The sequence below is a fragment of the Elephas maximus genome, chromosome 21 (assembly GCF_024166365.1).
Source record: "Elephas maximus indicus isolate mEleMax1 chromosome 21, mEleMax1 primary haplotype, whole genome shotgun sequence".
NCBI lineage: Eukaryota > Metazoa > Chordata > Mammalia > Proboscidea > Elephantidae > Elephas > Elephas maximus.
Window position 1 is genome coordinate 35,568,102 of NC_064839.1, and position 18,985 is coordinate 35,587,086.

General features: G+C 45.2%; 3 protein-coding genes across 5 annotated transcripts; 1 reads left to right on the forward strand and 2 right to left on the reverse strand.

The window, feature by feature from the left end:
- Positions 1 to 529: 529 nt before the first annotated feature.
- Positions 530 to 9,547, reverse strand: COG8 (component of oligomeric golgi complex 8). 2 transcript variants are annotated; one of them, XM_049864212.1, is made up of 6 exons: positions 9,116 to 9,547; positions 7,741 to 7,948; positions 6,052 to 6,879; positions 4,634 to 4,802; positions 3,654 to 3,836; positions 530 to 1,312 (listed from the first exon to the last, which is right to left on the reverse strand). In XM_049864212.1, exons 1-6 carry the CDS (start codon positions 9,508 to 9,510, stop codon positions 1,155 to 1,157), a joined length of 1,941 nt encoding a protein of 646 aa, XP_049720169.1. In that variant the 5' UTR covers positions 9,511 to 9,547; the 3' UTR covers positions 530 to 1,154. The 2 variants fall into 2 exon arrangements, with proteins under 2 accessions (XP_049720169.1, XP_049720168.1); XM_049864211.1 differs by lacking the exon at positions 530 to 1,312 and having other exon boundaries at positions 3,226 to 3,836.
- Positions 9,548 to 9,647: 100 nt separating this feature from the next.
- Positions 9,648 to 12,428, forward strand: NIP7 (nucleolar pre-rRNA processing protein NIP7). 2 transcript variants are annotated; one of them, XM_049864217.1, is made up of 5 exons: positions 9,651 to 9,841; positions 9,957 to 10,043; positions 10,142 to 10,280; positions 10,978 to 11,118; positions 11,347 to 12,426. In XM_049864217.1, the coding sequence occupies exons 1-5, from the start codon at positions 9,786 to 9,788 to the stop codon at positions 11,464 to 11,466; spliced, it is 543 nt and encodes a 180-aa protein (XP_049720174.1). In that variant the 5' UTR covers positions 9,651 to 9,785; the 3' UTR covers positions 11,467 to 12,426. The 2 variants fall into 2 exon arrangements, with proteins under 2 accessions (XP_049720173.1, XP_049720174.1); XM_049864216.1 differs by having other exon boundaries at positions 9,648 to 10,043; positions 11,347 to 12,428.
- Positions 12,429 to 12,720: 292 nt separating this feature from the next.
- TMED6 (transmembrane p24 trafficking protein 6) lies at positions 12,721 to 18,627 on the reverse strand. The gene is made up of 4 exons (XM_049864215.1): positions 18,402 to 18,627; positions 16,748 to 16,874; positions 15,055 to 15,203; positions 12,721 to 13,092 (listed from the first exon to the last, which is right to left on the reverse strand). The coding sequence occupies exons 1-4, from the start codon at positions 18,612 to 18,614 to the stop codon at positions 12,859 to 12,861; spliced, it is 723 nt and encodes a 240-aa protein (XP_049720172.1). The 5' UTR covers positions 18,615 to 18,627; the 3' UTR covers positions 12,721 to 12,858.
- Between the last annotated feature and the right edge of the window lie 358 nt (positions 18,628 to 18,985).

Genomic DNA, 18,985 nt, shown 5'->3' on the forward strand with positions numbered 1-18,985 from the left:
CTAAACTCACTTGGGGCAGTGCTTGGTCATGATTCCTTTCTGAAGCTTTAATGCACAGAATCAGTTTACTTTGCTTGGCCCAAGTCCCCGGAGTTGACCTGTTTAGAGAAAGCCTTAGGGGAGAGTAGGTCTTGCCTGGGTTTGTTTAATAAACTGCTGTTTAAAACACATTTTCTCTAGACAACTTTCTGGACTTGCTGCATGTCTACATTGATCTTGAGGACTTTGTTTGGTAAAGGTTCACATCACAAAACTCCTCAGGACATAAAAATGAGGTAAGACAACAAAAAAAAAAAACTGAAGTGTCTTCACCTCTTCACAAAGCTCCAGTTCCTTACTCTGGTCAGCCAGATGCTATTTTTCCAAATTAATTGTGACAAAGAAGGACAAGTTCTGCATCCTGTTTCTATCGTAATTATGACTAAGGAAGAGGCTTCTTGCTCCCTCTCAACTATCAACCCACCCCCAGCCCTGCTCCATGGCCTCTACCCAGTGAATGAGCCTGGTACTAGCTGCCCAAGAAAACTGAGCAGAAACATCTTCCCCAAGTCTGTTAAAAGTGGAAGGAGAAAGGTGGAGACCTAAACTACATTTGAACCTGTTAAAATGTGTGGGTACTTCTTTACATTAACACTGTCCCGTGTTTACTTCCACAAGAAAGCTGGTGTCCAAGGCAAACCATAGACTCTATTGGTTAGACACATACATACAAACCCTTTGTAAAAATAAGAACTTGGTGAAGATGGTCAACAGCCTTATCTGCATTTTTTAAACAAGGATTTCCAACAGATATTCTGGGACTATGTTATTATAACATCTTGGCTTTGGGAATAGATGACACGGGTCTTAGGAAGTCATTTCTACTGAGAATGGTTATTTACTTGCCCTCACTTCTCTCCATATAAAATTGTCAGGAAAAGTCCACTGCTTCAGGGGGTTTGTTTTTATTCTCAAGTTAAAGGCAATATTGTGTCCACAGCTGATTTCAGGCAAACATTTCTAATATCTTCCTGCAACTGGTCTTGGCATCCCTGGCAGTCCATTGTTTCCTGTCGGATCCAAGCCAATACCAAGTTGATGCCAAGTAACATCCCTAGCTCAAAGCCAAAGTGTGTGTGTCCTGGTTTTCAGAATCCTTATGCAGCAGGAAAGCTTTAGTCATTCACCTCCATCCAATGGATATTTGTAAAGGTCCTGCTGTCCATTTTGTCAATGAACAGGCACCCCTGCAAGTGGTCCATCTCATGCTGGATGATGCGGGCCGCCCACCCGCTCGCCTGCCACACCACCTGCTCTCCTCTTGGGTCCAGTCCTGCAAAGGGAGTGACGGCCTTGGTGAGGACATGCCCAATCGCAACACTCTTAACTTCCTTACCCTATTCCCCAAACCACCCATTCTATTCACAAGAGCAACATCAGAAAGGGAACGTAGACAGCAGCCCTATTCTTCCTAGAAAAGACACCTCAGGTTGAATTACCAAGTATCCAGCCTGGTTCTCACCTCTGATTAGGTTGCTGGTTCACCATGGGGCTGAGAGATGAGAAACTGTCTGCCTAAAATGCTTCCACTTTGAACACTCCTCCCTTCTGAAGTATTGCTGTTTACTTTCAATTCCTAAAAACAGTACACTAGCCAAAAGGTTGGTGGTTGAAACCCACCCAAAGGCACCCTGGAAGACATAACTGGCGATCTGCTTCCAAAAGGTAACAGGCCTTGAAAACCTTATGGAGCCATTCTACTATGCGCACATGAGGTCCTCCTAAGTCCAAATCGACAGCAACTACCACCACCACCACTATAAAATAAAGTCGACTTTCTGACCTTGGACCAACTGGATTGCTCGAGAAATCATCCCAACCCCAGCAAAGAACTACATTCCACAAAAGCTTCCTGGGCTGGGCAAAGCTGGTCTCACTTCTTCAACCCCAGCAGGTCAGTGTGTGAGAGAGAAGACAGAGGCAGCGTGCGAGAGTGCAGGGAAGGTAGCAGTGCTCAAGGGCAATCTTTAAATTGCACCCCTCCCCATTCGAGCGCCCTGGGGCAATCTCCAAGTTGCGCCTCCCTCTCCTCACCCAAATTTCAAAATGAGGGTTAACTATGCGTCAGCAGAAATTCCTCTCTCTCTCTCTCTCTCCGTCGGCTGCGTCAGTCTGGCGCCTTTCATATTTGTGGTGCTCGGAATCATTCCGTGCCCCGTCTGGCTCCCCCTTGGACTTGCAGCGGGGGGAGGGGGTCTCGGTATTTTCTGGCAGCATAAAGCAAAGGACGGAGTACGAGATAACAACGGAACAAGGACACCCTCGCAGCCCCCACTCCACATCCCTCACTGGAGCTGGCTGTGCTCTCAGGGAAGGCTAGTGCCCCAGCACGATCTGTCAGTCCTGAGGCCGGTTCACTCCCGAACCCGTTCTTTGTTGATGCCAGGAGACCCAGCTGATGAGTTTTAACTTAAGCTTTGTGGAAACTAAGAGCTGACGAGATGGGAGGTGCCCCAGGGCCCCCGCACCTGAGATCTGCACGCCTTGGAAGCGGGGCACACAGGCCAGGAAGCCGGAGACGCTCTCGCAGCCCTCAGGGAAGGTGACCAAGCGGCTATCCAACACTCGCAGACTGGGGTTCACGAACACGCGCAGGGGGAAGGGCTCCATCTGGCGGGCCTCGCGCACGCGCGGCGCGTAGGCGCGGAGGAGCGCTTCGGGGAACTCTAGAGCCAGCACCTGCAGCGGCACCCCGAGCTGCGGCGCGCTCAGCCCCACGCAGTGCCGGCGCCGCATCACCTGCACCAGCCGCTCCACCAGCCGCTGCAGCTCGGGCCCCGCTAGCTGCGCCGGCTCCACCGGGGCGGCCGCAGTGCGCAGAGCTGGGTCCCCGACTTGGCACACGTGAGCGTACGGCTGCTCTGGCGGACCCCGAACCAGCCGCCTCAAGTAGCGCCAGTAAGAGCGCGCGCGCGCCGGGCCCTCGAGGCCGTGCGGGGCTGGTGTGGAGCTGCAGGTCCGGCCGGCGCCGGCCCCCGCGTCCCCTCGCCACGGCAGGCCGAGCACCGCGCTACAAGGCGCCCGCAGCGTCCCCAGCAGCAGCCTGCCCCACAGCCGGCTCATCGCGAGCCGCGAACAGGAACCCGGCAACCTACACCTCCCTCCCCGGCCCACAGACGATCGCTTCCGCTGGCAGGGACGCCGGGAAACGTAGCTCCCCGCTCCTTCCGGGAAGCCCCGGCTCCGCCCAGAAGACAGAACGTGCCGCCACCCAGTGACAATCAGCTTTATTATTTAATCCCATTTTTTAGTTGTATAATCACTTATATGCCATGGATAACCAGGACGCCCCCCTTTAATTTTCTTCTCTTGAATACCAGCGGAAACAGCCCTCTGCTGTCCTGTGCATTCCTAGGCGAGGTCTCCCTACCTCCAAACTGCCAACAACTCTCCTCTCACCAGAGGCCACATGTAGAGCCCCTGGTCGCCGAGGCACTAGGCGCCGGGCCCAATTCTGGGAGCGGAGAACACCTGTTAAGTCCTCACGCTAGGTAGATCTGCCTCCAATGCCTCCCCCCGCAGTAGCTCCTCTGGCAGCGGCTCCCCCGGCTGCAGCACTGATTCAGCATCCGCCGGCCCACCCTCAGGAGAAACTGGAGGGATAGATTCCAGGCTTGGTTCTTCCACAGAAAGTTCTGGGGCTGGGGCTGCGGCTGTGAGTTCAGGCACTAATTCCTTTTCATCTAGAGAGAACACCGCCTCTCTCTTTGGTAGGATAAAGGCAAGAGGCTTCTGGATGACACTGATGTTCACATGCCCAAGGTTGCCATACTTGGAGAGCTGAGTGGGTGGAATGCCTGGGACACATAGAAGAGAAAGTGAAATGAAAACGAATATGTATTAATAAAATTTAATACAGATGTCACAGGAAAAAAAGAGAGGCGGTAACACACACAATTACTTAAATACAGCAAAAGCCATTTTTGTGATATGGGGCAGGCAGCTATACTGTAAAGGGAGACTATGAAGGTACTCTGGGACAGCACAGTATAGCGCAGATCAAATAAGAGCTAAGAGAACCTCAGTGAGCAATGGGCCTCTCAGTAACAGAGCCCAAGGGGAAAGCTGGGGGAAAGCAGAGAGCAGCCACCCTTCGGTAACGTGATCACGGACCCACTGCCATTTGGAAAGCTGTGCCGTCCACCACTTCCCCACTCCCACCACAGGCAGGAGAGTGGGCACAGGGAAGTTCAGGCAAATTGGGAATAATAGGTTAAAAACCCCTTCTCTGGATATCTTATATAAATGAAATCATTCATTCATTTTATGGCCGGCTTCTTCCACTTAGCCAGACAAAAAAGACCACTTATTGTATGAGTTCGTTGATATAAAATTTCCAGAAAAGGCAAATCTCTAAAGAGCTAGAAAGTAGAGTATTGCTTGCTTGGGGCTGAGGATGGGAATGAGGAATGTCTTCAAATGAAAATGAGGGCTCTTTTTGGGGTGATGGACATGTTCTACAATTGGATTGTGATAATTACCATATACCTCTGCACATTTACTAAAAAAAGGACACTTAAAACAGGTGAATTACTTAGTATGTGAATTATAGCTCAATAAAGCAGTTTAAAAAGATGTTTTTCCTTTCTCTTACCTAAAGTCTGTGCTACCTGAGCTGGTGGGAAAAGCACTTGGAGACATCGATTTAAGTAAGGAACAAGGTCTTCCAGGAAGACAGTGCAGAACTGGACAAACAGCTCTTGCTCCCCACTGGTGAAGGCAGCCTCCTCAGCGCGATGGAAGGCCAGGATTACCTTGGTTGCCTGAAAGAGGACATATCAGTCACCTGCAACAGTGTACCATCACAGGCAGTATATGAAACCAAGCAGAAATGTGCAGCCTTCAAGTTGTCATGAAGAAAACGGTTCTAAAAAGTGCGTTCTATTACCTATTTTTGTTTAATCTCAGAATTATGGTGAAGCTCCTAAAATCCACCACTTCACCCATGTTATTCCATTACTGGTGTAGTTTCCGATTCCAGCGGAGGAGTGTCATGAAATTAAACAAAGAATATATGGTTCTCGACTCCTATCAGGAACAGACCAGAATGGGATGGATCCATGCCAATGAAGCAAAACTAGAAGAGGTTTCTACTGAGTAAGGTCATGTCACAAATGCCACCTGGCTGACAGCAACTGATGCCATCAATTTTAAGAAGCATCTTAATAGCTAAAGGTTTAGAATGTGTAAAAACCGTGCTCCATACTAAGATATTATCATTACTTGCGGTAAGAAGAATTCTGAGGTGGTCTTCATGATTACTGTCCCCCTGGTATCCACACCTTTGCATAATTCCCTCCGCTTGAGTGCGGGTAGACCCCGTGACTTGCTTCTAACCAACAGAATATTACAAAGGTAAAAGATTTTGCAAATATAATTAAAGTCCTTCGCAAGTCCCTAATCAAAAGAATGGGGTGACTTAATCAGATGAGCCTTTAAAAGTGGGTCCAGGCTTTCCTTGAAAGAGACTCAAGCAGGAGAGGCTTTCTCTAGCTGGCCTTGATGAAGCCAACAGCCATGCTGTGAACTGCCTATGGAGCACGGTGGCCTCTGGGACCTGAGGGCCTCATTCCTACAACTGCAAGGAAATGAATCCTGCCAATAACCTGAATGAGCTTAAAAGAGGACCCTGAACTCCAGATGGGCCGCCACTTGCCTGCAACTTTGTGAGAGCCTGAGGAGAGGACCCAACTATGCTGTGCCTGGACTCCTGACCCACAGAAACTGAGATAATAAACGTATGATGTCTTAAGCCACTAACTCTGTAGTAAATTGTTATGCAGGCAAAAAAAAAAAAAAAACTCTACTATATTACTGAATCATTTCTACAGGATTGTTCTAGGTTCCACGAAGGAGGGACTAGTCAGAGTTTCTCCGAAAAACCTGTGAAATTATGCTAAACTTCTCCAAATCAGCAAGCACAACTATCATATGGGCTGGTTTATTACTAAATTCTGGTCACCTATTACCAAACAAGGCCAGAGCAGTGGAAAGCCAACAGAATGTACTCACCTTGGCAAGAGCATCCTCCAGCGCCCTAGTCACATCCTGCGCCAGGGCCATGGGGCAGCAGAGGCGCAAGTCATTGAAGGCAACCAGAATATTGTTGAGGAAGCAGGCAAGGGGTGGAAAGTCCAACAGCACCATGGGTGGCTGCAGTGTCCCCGGCTGAGCCACCGGCATGGCAGCAGGAATGTTACTGCTGCCCAGGATGGCTGGAATCAAGATGAGAGTGTAAGAGTTCATTTCATCCTGGAACTTCTCCACAGCTTCCTGAATGGCTCTTTGGAAGGTGCTGATGGCCACCCGCTGGAAAACAGGAGCCAACTGGCCCCGGAAATCAGCCCCTACTCGACTGAAGGAAAGCCCAAAGTACATGCACTGGCCTAGCAGGGAGTCCAGCCGGCCGCCTACCCCCCGGTGAAGGTCGGCCTCTAGCACCTGCAGGAACTGTGAGACTTTCTGTAGCACCCAGCCATGGAAGATGGCACTCTCATTCACAGTGTGCTCCCCCATGGCAGGGAGCAGCAGTGGGTCCTCATCTGAGAAGATGGCACGGTACTGGGTGATGATATCGAAGAGGTGGACTCGGCAGGCCTCAATGGTTTTTGTGATGTGAAAATAGGGATCATCATTGGGGATGGCAGTCAGGATGGAACGCAGCCAAGCATCTCGCGCCTGAAGAAACTTCACCCTTAGCTCAGCCTCTGTGAAGACATCCATGCGCCGCAGGTAGCCAATGACACGGAGGCAGGCGGGGAGCTGGATGTTGGTCCTCAGCTGTTGAATCAGCTGGCTCAGCATCAGCTGCATGGACTGGCGCACTTCGTTCACAATGCCCTGACAACACAGGGGGTTAAGTTATACCACGCTGGTGAAAACACTCCCTGGAACACATTCCACTAACCCTGAACACTGCAGACTACCACTTCCACTGGTTTCCTGACATAGGAAGTAGGTTTCCTAAAAGTGATGCTTCCAGGCTCACCAACAAAGATCTGGTTGGGCCACTCACTTACTTAAATGCTTAGAACGCTCCAATGACTTCCCATTGTAATCAATAAAGTTCAACCATTCACCTGGTCTGGCTCTGCAGCTCCATATGCTTCCAAATGGTCTTCCCGTGCTCACTATAATCCAGTTCCACTCGCTGTGTCTGTATCCTCTAAACATGCCTACTCCTCACCTCGGCCTGCGGTACTTGTTCTTCCCACTTCCTGGTTTGCTCCCTCCCCAGATCTTAATGTGGCTGGCTCCTCCTTATCACTTTGGTCTCAGTTAAATGTCACCTCTCCAGAAAGACCTTTCCTGACTACTCTACCGAATGTAACACACCCCAGTCTCCCTCTACTCCCTTCCCTGGTTTTTTTTTCCCCCAAACACTTATCACTACCTCAAATGATAATACAATTTATTCACTTGTCAATTATCAGACTTCCCATGAGAATGCAAGCTTCATGAGAGAACCAGGGCCTCCCCTGTTTTGTTCACACTATATCCGTAGTGCCTAGATTAGTACTCGGTACATGATTGATACGTATTAGTTGAATTAATAAATGTTTTATGTTCAAACCTGCCTGGCTTTTAGAAACCGATATGAAACATGTTTCCTTATGGTTTCTGCCTAAAAGTTCAGTGACAACCACAGAAATACTAGCTGTGAGAACATCAGTTTGAATCCTGTCTGGGCAAATTGGCTACCTGGATGACAGGAATGGAGGAGTATTTTCTTTCCAGTCGGCGTACATAGGCTGCAAGCTCCAGGGCCTCTTCGTAATAGCTGTTTCGGACACAAGTATCCATGAGCTGAGGAATCTCCAGGATTTCTAGGATCTCTGTGTGCCGGTTCAGAGTCAGGGTGTTCATCCGGCGGTTAGAGCTGATCTCTTCAGCCTCTTTCACAAAGTTCCTAGTACCAATCAGGAGAATGTTGGTCCCACATTGCTCTACACCCAAACCTTAGTTACAATTGGTTTCCTACCATCTAATAAGAATTGAGTACTGGGCTGAATGGTTTATCTATTTAATCCTCATACCAAACCTATGCAGTAAGTGCTATTGCTCTTAAAGAAACTTTAATGCTAGAGAGGTTAAGCAACTTGTACAAGGTCACAACTAATAAACAACAGAGCACAGATGTGAACCCAGATCTGTCTGCCACTTACTAGCTGGGGCAAGGGACTTAGCTCTCTGAACCGGTTTCTTCACTGATAAAATAACAGCACCCCTTATAAGACTGTGAAGATGAAACTGATTCAGGTAAAGACCCTGACACAGAGTAAATGTTCTTTAATAATATCTACTATAATTATTTTCATAAAAGCAGAAGTTTCGTAAAAGTTAGAAGTCAATGTCTTATCCCCAAGTTCTCCCAGTCTCTCAATCTTCTAGGCTACTGTTCAATCTTAGTTCCCACCAGTCTACTGTCTCCATTTTTCCTCCATAATAGCAGAGAGCTACTTTATGAAATTCTTATCTGTTCTAGAGCATGGCAGGATACAAAAGCTGCTGTCAAATATCCAAAGGCTCAAAAGAAAAATTAAATTTTTTTCATGAAGGGCTAGAAGGCAGAATGAGGAATAAGTGGATTGAGGATATAGGAAGGCAGAATTTGGCACAAAAGAGGGAGTTTTGGTAATTTTGCTGTCCCAAAATGCAAGAGTTTCCTTGTCAGTTTCCTATCACTAAAAGTTTTGGAGCAGATGACCACTGGTGCAAGTTGTTTTATATAAATATGCACATATCTATTAAGCTGCTATTTATAGAATGTTAACTGCATGCCAATGATAAGTGTTTTGCATGGATTCTCTTTAGTGCTCACAACAGCCCTATGAGGGAGGGATGCGCTCTTGGGTTCCAGCTTTGGCTTCAAAACTTAGCAGCTGTGCCCCTGGATGAGTCTCTAACCTGTTTCTCAGCTTCCTCATATATAAAATGGGAATAACAGTACCTACCTCAAAGGCTGTTGTGAGAATTAAATGGATTAATGAAGCGCGCAGAGAAGAGCGCTTTGTAAGTGTCAGCTGTTTCTATCATCATAAACGTTATAAGACCCTTTAGCCCCGGGCCGCCGCACCTGCAGCTCTGCTGGAAGCTGGGCAAACGGTCGAGCAGACGGCCGAGCGACGCCTCCACGTCGCCGAAGAGGCGATGGATGCGCTCGGTGCACTCGGCTCCGCGGATGAAGGTCTTGTAGTTGGCGAAGGCCAAGTCGCGTGTCTGCTGCAGCAGCTGCGCCCGCTCCTCCGCCAGGCGCTCCGGCTCGCGCCGCAGCCTCTCCAACCCAGAGCCGCTCAACTCTCGGAGGTAGCGGCCCACATCGGGTCGCTCTCGCCACTGGGCCTCGGGGAAGCGGTCCCGGAAGAGCGATGCCAGAAGTCCTTCATCTTCCACCTCCCCGAGAGCTGCTGCTGTAGCCGTCGCCACAGCCGAGGCGGTAGTTGACGACGGAAGAGTCGCCATGGCCGCCATCTTTCCGGCAGCAGCGTTGTTTCCCCTCCGAACTAGAGACGGCGCTCGCGCCGAATATAGGACCGGAAACAACAGTGCTCATTTCCAGTCTCTATGGCTCCTTACCCGACAGACTTCTCTTTCCTGGCGGTCGTCCAGGCTACGAGGCGCTGGCGTGGAGAACGACTGAAGAGCGGCTAGAGAGGCAGGCTTTGGGGTTGCCGGGAGCGGCTGGCGGCCGACTATCGCTTCCGGCGACTGAGCACGAGGATTAGGTGTTCTGGCCTAGCGGGAAAATGCGGCCTTTGACTGAAGAGGAGACCCGTGTAATGTTCGAGAAGATCGCGAAATAGTAAGAGCGCGCGGGAACGAAGAATGTGTGTGATGGGTAGGGGCGTGGGTGGCGGGGCCGCAGTGCCGGGACAATTCAGTGCGGGCGCTGCCTCCCGCCCTTATTCTATCCTCAGCATCGGGGAGAATCTTCAGCTGCTTGTTGACAGACCCGACGGCACGTACTGTTTCAGACTGCACAACGACCGGGTGTACTATATGAGGTGAGACGGGGCCGGGCGAGTAGTATGGACCGGGGTGGGGGCCTGGGTCCCGCAACGCCTCACTCATCCGACACCTTCTTCTCCTTACGGACCTTCAGTGAGAAGATCTTGAAGCTGGCCGCCAACATTTCTGGGGACAAGCTGGTGTCGCTGGGGACCTGCTTCGGAAAATTTACTAAGACCCACAAGTTCCGGTTGCACATCACAGCTCTAGATTACCTTGCGCCCTATGCCAAGGTTTGTGGGATGGTTTCCATTCTGGGGACAGAGAAAGTCATGAATGAGGGCCACATCAGAATGCACGTTACTGGGCAGTTTCTGTCCCACGGAGTCTTGACAGTTCTTACGTCTGTACCAGCACATGGTGCTGTTTATAGGTTTTCATTGCTTGAGCGGGCCTAGGGTTATGGGTGTTGGACTGGTGTGTGCCTGCGTCGTCCTAGTTACCACCAGCAAGGTAGAGAGCCTATGCAGACCAGCTGAAGACTGAAAAGCAAATAGGTGGCTGTGATAAGGAAGGTAGTGCACTACAGTGAAAGAGCTGCTACATGGTCCATGAGAGAAGTTGTTCATAGAGTTGAGGGAAGATACTGTTGGCAGTTCTGTTTAGGGAGTGAACAATTTAAGGGAAGCATATTTTTTTTTAATATGCTTAAGGAGTCCCTGGGCTGTGCCAACAGTTAATGCTGTCAGCTGCTCACCTACCCAGAGACACCTCAGAAGAAAGACCTGGCATCTGCTTCTGAAAAGTCAGTCATTGAAAATCCTGTGAAGCCACTGACACACATAGGATGCTGACACACATGGGGTTGCCATGAGTCCAAATTGACTCCATGGCAACTGGTACTGCTACTATGCTTAAACTTTCATCTCTCTCTCTGTTGCTTGAAATTGTTTCAAGGAAATAACGACAGGTTAATTCTCTTTCTTGTAGTATAAAGTGTGGATAAAACCTGGAGCAGAACAGTCCTTCTTATATGGGAACCATGTGCTGAAATCTGGTCTCGGTCGAATTACTGAAAATACCTCTCAGTACCAGGGAGTTGTGGTGTACTCCATGGCAGACATCCCTTTGGTGAGTAGAGATGGTATTTATGTGTTTTAAAAAAAAAAAGAGTACCTTTTTATGCAAGAAGGATGTGTTTTCAAACTGTATGCTGAGAGACTCAATTCTCAGTGCACTTTGAATTCTTCAAAGGCAAGGACTGTGTTTTGTTTTTTTCCCCATCTTTATTATTCCCAGCCCTCAATACATGCTTATCGAATGACTCAGTGAATCAGTGTCTCTTCTTTTGAATCCCAGGGTTTTGGGGTGGCAGCAAAGTCTACACAAGACTGCAGGAAAGTAGACCCCATGGCGATTGTGATATTTCATCAAGCAGACGTTGGGGAATACGTGCGACACGAAGAGACGTTGACTTAAAATCATCGCAAGGACTTGTGGCTGTGTGGAAGGGCCTGGGTTTGTTTCCTGTGTCTGTGTAGGTGCCATCGTCATGTTGAGTTTTGTCAACAGTTTGACCTCTTCAGGGACTTCCTGGTTTAATGTTCTCTCTATTGGCAAATGCAGGCTGGATTCTTGCTATACAGAAATGGTTCAAAAATGAGGTTTTAGATATTTGTGTTTGTGACTAAATAGAATAATGTGTTTTTTATTTGAATCAGAGGGCTTTTCTTGTTCTTCATCTTTGAAACTAAGGACAAGAGTAGCTTATTACTGTTATCTGTGATAACACTTTGCTTTCCACACTAATGATAAGATCATGATGGATTTCTCTGTTATTTCTTAATATTATGGAAGATATTGTCATATCAGAACAGTAGGCCATAGTTGGGATTTTACGGATGAGATTTGGCAAAATAATAAGAGCAATTTATTCTATTTTTGTATATAGTAAGTGCTGTGTGATGTGGAAAAAAACCTGGATCCAAACCCTAATTTTATTGCTTACCATCACTATAGCCTTGGACAAGTCATTCAGCTTTTCTAAGCTGTTATGTTTTATTTAAGAACAGCTTTAATCATCTACCTATGTAGTTTTTAAAATTGGAGGTCATGATCGTAAGCACCTAGCACAGTGCCTGGCAAGTGGTAGATGTTCAATAAATATTTTCATATTGCGTGTACTGAGTGTTTCTGTTCCTAAGACCCTAGTCTGATGAGTATAATTTGATTATACTATCTCGGTTTTTGCGAGCTATTTTGTTGCTCTTTTCTTGGATGGTATGATCTCAAGTTGAAGTGTCTTTTTCATCACCTTGACTTCATAAAACATCATTTCTTTTATGAATCTTATCTAGCTGATTTGGACAAAAAGCACTAATGATAGACCCTGAAATATAATTCAGTTCCTTCTTCCCCATACCTTCCAAAATTATTTTCATAATTTTACATACAAAAATCCAAAATAAATAAAACTTTTTTTTTGATGAATATACTGCTCATTTTTTATTCTAAAGGTGAAATCTCTAGAAATAACAACATTTTTTCAACTGCAAAAGGGCACTCTATCAACTCTTGTTTTTATGTTCAAACCGTGACTTGATTTTGTTCCAACTTTTTCACCTTTTAGCCTTTCCAGCTTTTCTGTTAATCTCTAAACACTGCTATATGATGGACAGTATTTTGATGGTAGCATACCTTAAAAATAGCCAAGCTCAATTTTTTTACATTTTCTTTTATTGCCATTGTGTCTTTGTAGGTGAGAGCAAAAGAGTAAAACTGTACCATGAGAAATTGATTTTTCCCAGTAACTTTACAAAGCTGATTTGACCGTTTTCTGCCCCAGAAGAAAAGAGCCAGGGTGCTCCTAGCTTAGCATCTTGGCTTTTTTGTATCTGTAGTTGCTGGAGCATTGAAGAGACGCTTCAAGAAATACAGCTGCAAGATTCCAGAAAGAACAATAACAAGGCTCTGGACTGTCGACCACCAGTTTACATAGTAATAGTTTGATTGGAGAAGGAAAAAGTCAGCCGTTTTCCTCATCCGGGCAAAGTTGTAGTATCGCCACATGTGAAAAATATTGTTTTGCACTTTTTGTGTACTCTCCTTTGGGAGAGAAAATAAATTTAAAAAAAAGGGTCCCCCAACCAACCTTGTGCTCATCTGGGTGCTCACAAGCACTAACCTATCTGGAAGTTAGTAACTTACTCATATTTTTTTTTTTTTTTCAAGGCTTTATAATATGTAATAAGGCTGTGTAGTTATTGATAAATTATTAGTTTGGCTGTATATGAAAAAAATGACTTGGACTTTAAGTTACAAAAATGTTTTTTATACTGAAAGCTTCAGGTCTCAAGCTAGAGAGCTTTTCTACAGAATCTCTGTAGGTACTTAGCACATGATTGCACCATCCAGGTGATATCTTTTGCTCCTCTCTATATGTGGTAAAAGACAGGGGCTAGCAAACCTTTAATTAAAACTGCCACCTAGTAAATATTTTAGGTTTTGCAGGCCATACATACGGTCCCTTGCTGCTACTCAGCTCTGCCATTTTATTACAAAAGCAGCCATAGTATGTAAGTGAATGAGCATGGCTGTGTTCCAATAAAACTTTCTTCACAGAAACAGGCAGTGAACTTGGGTTTCAAAGGACACTATCAAGAAAGTGAAAAGACAGCCTATATAATGAGAGAAGATAATTGCAATCACAAATCTAACAAGGATCTAGTATCTGGGATATATAAAAAACCCTTTAAAATTCAGCAAAAAGAGACGTATAACTCAATTTAAAAATAGGCAAAGAATTGCATAGACATTTCTCCAAAAAGAGATAAACAAATGGCCAGTAAACATATGGGAAAAAAAAAAAAATCAAACACTAAGGAAATACAACTCAAAACGAGATACTACTTCATACACGCTGGACCAGAGACCAGACCCAGTGCTGTCAAGTCACACTAGGATGGCTATAATCAAAAAGAAGACATTAATAAGCATTGGAAAGGATGTGGATATATTGCAACTGTCATACGTTACTAGTGGGATTGTAAAATGCAGCCATTATAGAACACAGTTTGGTGATTCTGCAAAAAGTTAAGCAATTACCATATAGCCTAACAATTCCACTCCTACATATATACCCACACAACTTGAAAGCAGGGCTTCAGATACTTGTACACCAATGTTGATAGAATTGTTCACAGTAATATGCATAGAATTATCCGTGGTCCAACAGATGAATGGATAAACAAAATGTATGTGCCTACAATGGAATACTGTCCAACCATAAAAAGAATGACATATTGATACAAGCTACAATATAAATGAATCTTGTAAACATTATACTGAATGAAAAAAGCTAGACACTGGGTCACATATGATTGCATTTGTGTAAAATGTCTAGAATAGGCAAATCTATAGAGACAGAAAGTAGGTAAGTTGTGGCCAGGGACTGAAGGGAGAGGGGAATGGAGAGTAACTGCTAATGGTTATGGAGTTGGGGGGCGGGTGGTAATAGTGGTGATGGCTGCACAACCTTGAGAATACTTAAAACTACTGAACTGAACACTTTAAAATGGTGAATTTTATGGCACGTAAATCGTATCTCAATTAAAAAAAAAACACGTGGGCCAGATCTGGCCTATGAGCTAATTTGCCAACCCCTGGTATGAGACGAGAGATTTCAAGAGCCTCAAGTCATAAAAGATTATTAAAGGCCCTTTGATAAACTGGGAAACCCTGGTGGTGCAGTGGTTCGGAGCTACAGCTGGTTGGCAGTTTGAATCCACCAGGCGCTCCTTGGAAACCGTATAGGGCAGTTCTACCCTGTCCTGTAGGGTTGCTATGAGTATGAATTGACTCAATGGTAATGGGTTGTTTTTTTTTTTTTTTTTTTATAAACTGGCCCCTGTCTTCTGTCATATACAAAGAAGAACAAAGGACAGCATCTCCTTTCCTGTTTGGTTTCTACCCAAATGAGTAGTCACTCCAGTGGTATTACTCCCATCATTTTAATCCCTCCAAATTTAAAATTTGCTTCTGCATATGTTTCTCACATGAAACAATTACCTCAATTGCATCCAGGGTATCATTCAGTTGTTTTCTTTCATTCTTTTTCTGGTCCATCTCAGGCCCCTCATAGAAGACTCCAAAGTTTAGATACACTTGTACAGAACCAAAGCGGCTTTGCTGGTTTCTTAGACAAAGCTGATAAAAACCTGTAGGGATTCCTAGATCATTACCAAGTATCTGATCTCCCACCCTTTGTTAAGTTTCCCCTAGAGATACCTTTTCTCTAGTGTCACATTTGCTAGTATAGCACTTTCTGTTCACTTGGGAAGTGCGAAGATCCAAGTTTCGACGTGCAAGACACCGATCTTACACTAAACTCGTTTTACTAAATATAATCATTTTTCATAAGTATTTTACCAAATGGTAAATATAGTTCTATACCAGGTAGAAGACTTTTCTTCCTCTTTTCCAACCTACAATTTCTTATTAAGTAACACCTTTTTTGGAAGATTAAGACTCAACAAATTGAGCTGAGATTAAGAGCATGATGTTAATTTCCTGCTCATTGTACACCATTAAAGCTGGGGACGACCATCTTGAGCTTGAAATTAGGGAGAAAATTGATGCATTGTGAATGAAAGAAATTTTCCTGCTACAGTGAACTCTCCATAAGGTGGTTTGTACAGGGTGTTGATTTTTTGGGGTGTGTACTAGTACTGGTTCTCAACTGGGGTTGTCTCCCTCTGTGCGTGTCAGAGTCATGGTGCTGGGATTAGAAATGTGTGGCAGTATTTTTGATTGTCAAAATGATTAGAAGGCATGACCAGCATTTAAGGGCCAGGGATGCTAAATATCCTGTAATGGTGACTATCCTGTGCTATGCAGTGAAGGATTGTCTTGTGTCAGTGGTGCCCTTTTTGAGAAATGCTGTCTATTTTGGTGCTCCTGACTAGTAAAGGAGTCCGAGGGTGGTGTAAACAGTTAACACTCTTGACTGGTAACTGAAAGTTCAGGGGATTGAGTCCACCCAGAGGTGCCTCGGAAGAAAGACTTGGTGATCTACTTCTGAAAAATCAGCCATTGAGAACCCTATGGAGCACAGTTCTACTCTGACACACACCGGGTTGCCATGAGCCAGAATTGACTCAATGGCAACTGGTTAGGTTAACTAGTAAAAACGGCGGTTAAAGCATGGCGGGTGCTGTTTGAGGTGGAGGTCGGTTCTATCTGGCTGTAGGAGTCTTCTGGTGACTAGAGAAATGTGCTTGGTTGTAGAGCGCAGATATTTCACATTACCACCCATTTTCTTTTGTTCTAAATCTGCCTTTAGGTAACTGACTCAAGTATTCGGATGACCGGAAAGAAATGCCACCCCATAATAAATTTATTCGTTGAGATTCTGTATTATAAATGGACCTCTCTGTTTTGGTCACTTTCCCAGTCTGATCAGTTGGGGATGATGAAAAAAAACTGAGCTTCTGGACCCTGGAGTTATCATGATAATTAGTCAGCTGGAGACCTTAATCCCAAACTGCCAGTGGACTGTCACTGGATGTTTTTGGATGTCAACAGTCTCCAAGAAAACTGGTCATTTAATGGGTTGAAACCTGAATTATTTTCCATTTTGTCATCCCTATATGGAAAGAGCTGGGTTTTCACATTTTAAGTACTTAAGTACTTCCTCATTATTTCCTCAATTTTATAGAAATCTATGATTATTATACTAATAGCTGTGGTCATGTGAACAGACCTGTCTCTTGGATGTAGAAGTTAATCTGACCCCGAACATCCTGGGAGGTGTCTATCAGGAAACCTCGTGGGGTATGTGCGGTGGCAGCAACGTGCCGGTCATGTGACATTCCCAGTGTCCGCTGAACCTGTCAAGACACATTAAAGAAGGAGAAAAGTCCTAAGTGATAAGGTTGACACCCCATAATCAGCAGCACAATGGTTCTCAATCAGAGGTGGTCCTCCCTCCCCACCCCTGCCTTCTAGGGGGTTTGGAATTGAACAGAGGCTCTTTTTAGTTGTCATAATGATGGGGTTGCAGCAATTCGGAATGTCCTGTGCTGTTTGGGACAATATTGCAGGAACAAAGAGTTGTCTTGCCCAAAATGCCAAAGCACTCATGCTCCTGAGAAAGAAATGTTGCACAGCAGCTGTGTATCAGTTGGTACGTATTATTCTGGCTGTAGAGTTCTTGACTGAACTTGCTTGGTTGTTGAGCTTCCTGGCGGTGACCCAGACTTGGGCTTATTTGCTGCTTGACAGCCATGCCTTTAGCAGGCACTCCATGAACACTCGTCACTAAGCTGGGTCTTGATGAACTCAGGCTACAAGGAGCTGACTAGTAGCTACTGTTATATAAATTCAGAGATAAGAAAAAATTCTAAGTGAATTTTAAATTACGGTGGAATAGCATGAGATCAACATAGTCTGTTACTATGTAAACAAAAACTAGAAAGTTAACAGGTTCCTTAGATCAAGAACAAAGGAAATGAACAGCCCTAACTTTACTATTGATCTCACCTTCCTTGGGCACAATGGAGTAAGATCAAATGGATAGAACTACTTGGCATTTGAGGCATTTCAGAAATTCAACTGCTAAAGGATATTTAAGATGATCTATTTTTCCACCTGACTAGTTCCTTTTTACAGCTGATTGGCCCCTGAGTGGTGCAGATTCAAGTACTAGAGTTTCAATAACAACAACAACAAAAAACTAAACCCGTTGCCATCAAGTCAATTCTGATTCATAGCCACCCGAGAGAACTGCCCCATAGGGTTTCCAAGGAGCAGCTGGTAGATTGAACTATTAACCTTGAGCTCTTAACCACCAGGGGTCCAGAGTTTCAATATAACCAGGTAATTTGAAAACATTTACCTTCCTAAAGGAAATAGGATTGTTTGATTGAATAGAGAAATCTTGCGCTAGCAGTTCTCCAATTTGCTGAAATTACCCCTAAAGACAGCAAAACAGATGTCGCTCCCCCTCCTCCTTGAACTGAAGCAGCTTTCTGTGAAATTTCTGAGTCTACAAAGTTCATGTGACCATTTCATTCAACTTTGTACCACATCCATGTTTTAATAGTTTGAAAATGTATTTGCTCCCTCTCATCTCTAAATATGAGTAAATTTCGTTACCTTTTCAAGAAGGGGTACCCTGTGCTGAGCATCCTGTTCTGGGGCTTAGAGCACACTTCCATAGCCCCCAGTTGGAGAAGCCAAGCCATATGTTTTAGCTCCCATTAATGATTATTCATCACTGGCAGTTTCTATCTAGCTACAGATCCGTTTCATTAGTAGGTAGGAAATCACAGCATAATACAGACCAAAACTTTGTTTTAGTCTAAAACCTGACCCACTTGACAAAAGCAAAAAAAGGCAAGTGCACAACTACCCACCTCATAGCTGAAATAGAAGTAGCCAGTCTGGTGGGCAAATTGCCAAAAGCATTCCATGCCTCCTGGTGGGATCATGATGGCAAAATCATAACGGTCTGCTCCACGGAAGACCGGCTGTTCCCTGGAGCTACTTGGGGGTTCTGTCTTCTGGCTCCTAGCAGAGACCACTAGGTTCAGAACTACCAGCCCAACACCAAAGAACAAAGGGGACATGCTGCTTTCTGGAAATTCCTCCTCAAGTGTACTGCTTGCAGCCCGGTGGAGCCAAGTAGTTCACACAACCACTAGGGTAATCATTAACTCCACAGTTCATATTTAGGCCAATTTCAGGGTGAGACATAGATATTCCATGATAGAATTGGCATGATACTCCCATGTTTGATTCACAGGAATAGTTTTAACTTTTACCTCAAAAGCTTAATGTCTTATCAAACTTACTTCATAGCTGATACATAGAAGCTACTACCTCAGAATCGATATTTCCACCCATCCTTCAGGCCATTATCCATTCTTGCTTGTTGGGGATGAAATACTGGGTAAGTTTATTTACAACCACCTGGATATACTGACAAAAGTTGGTTGAG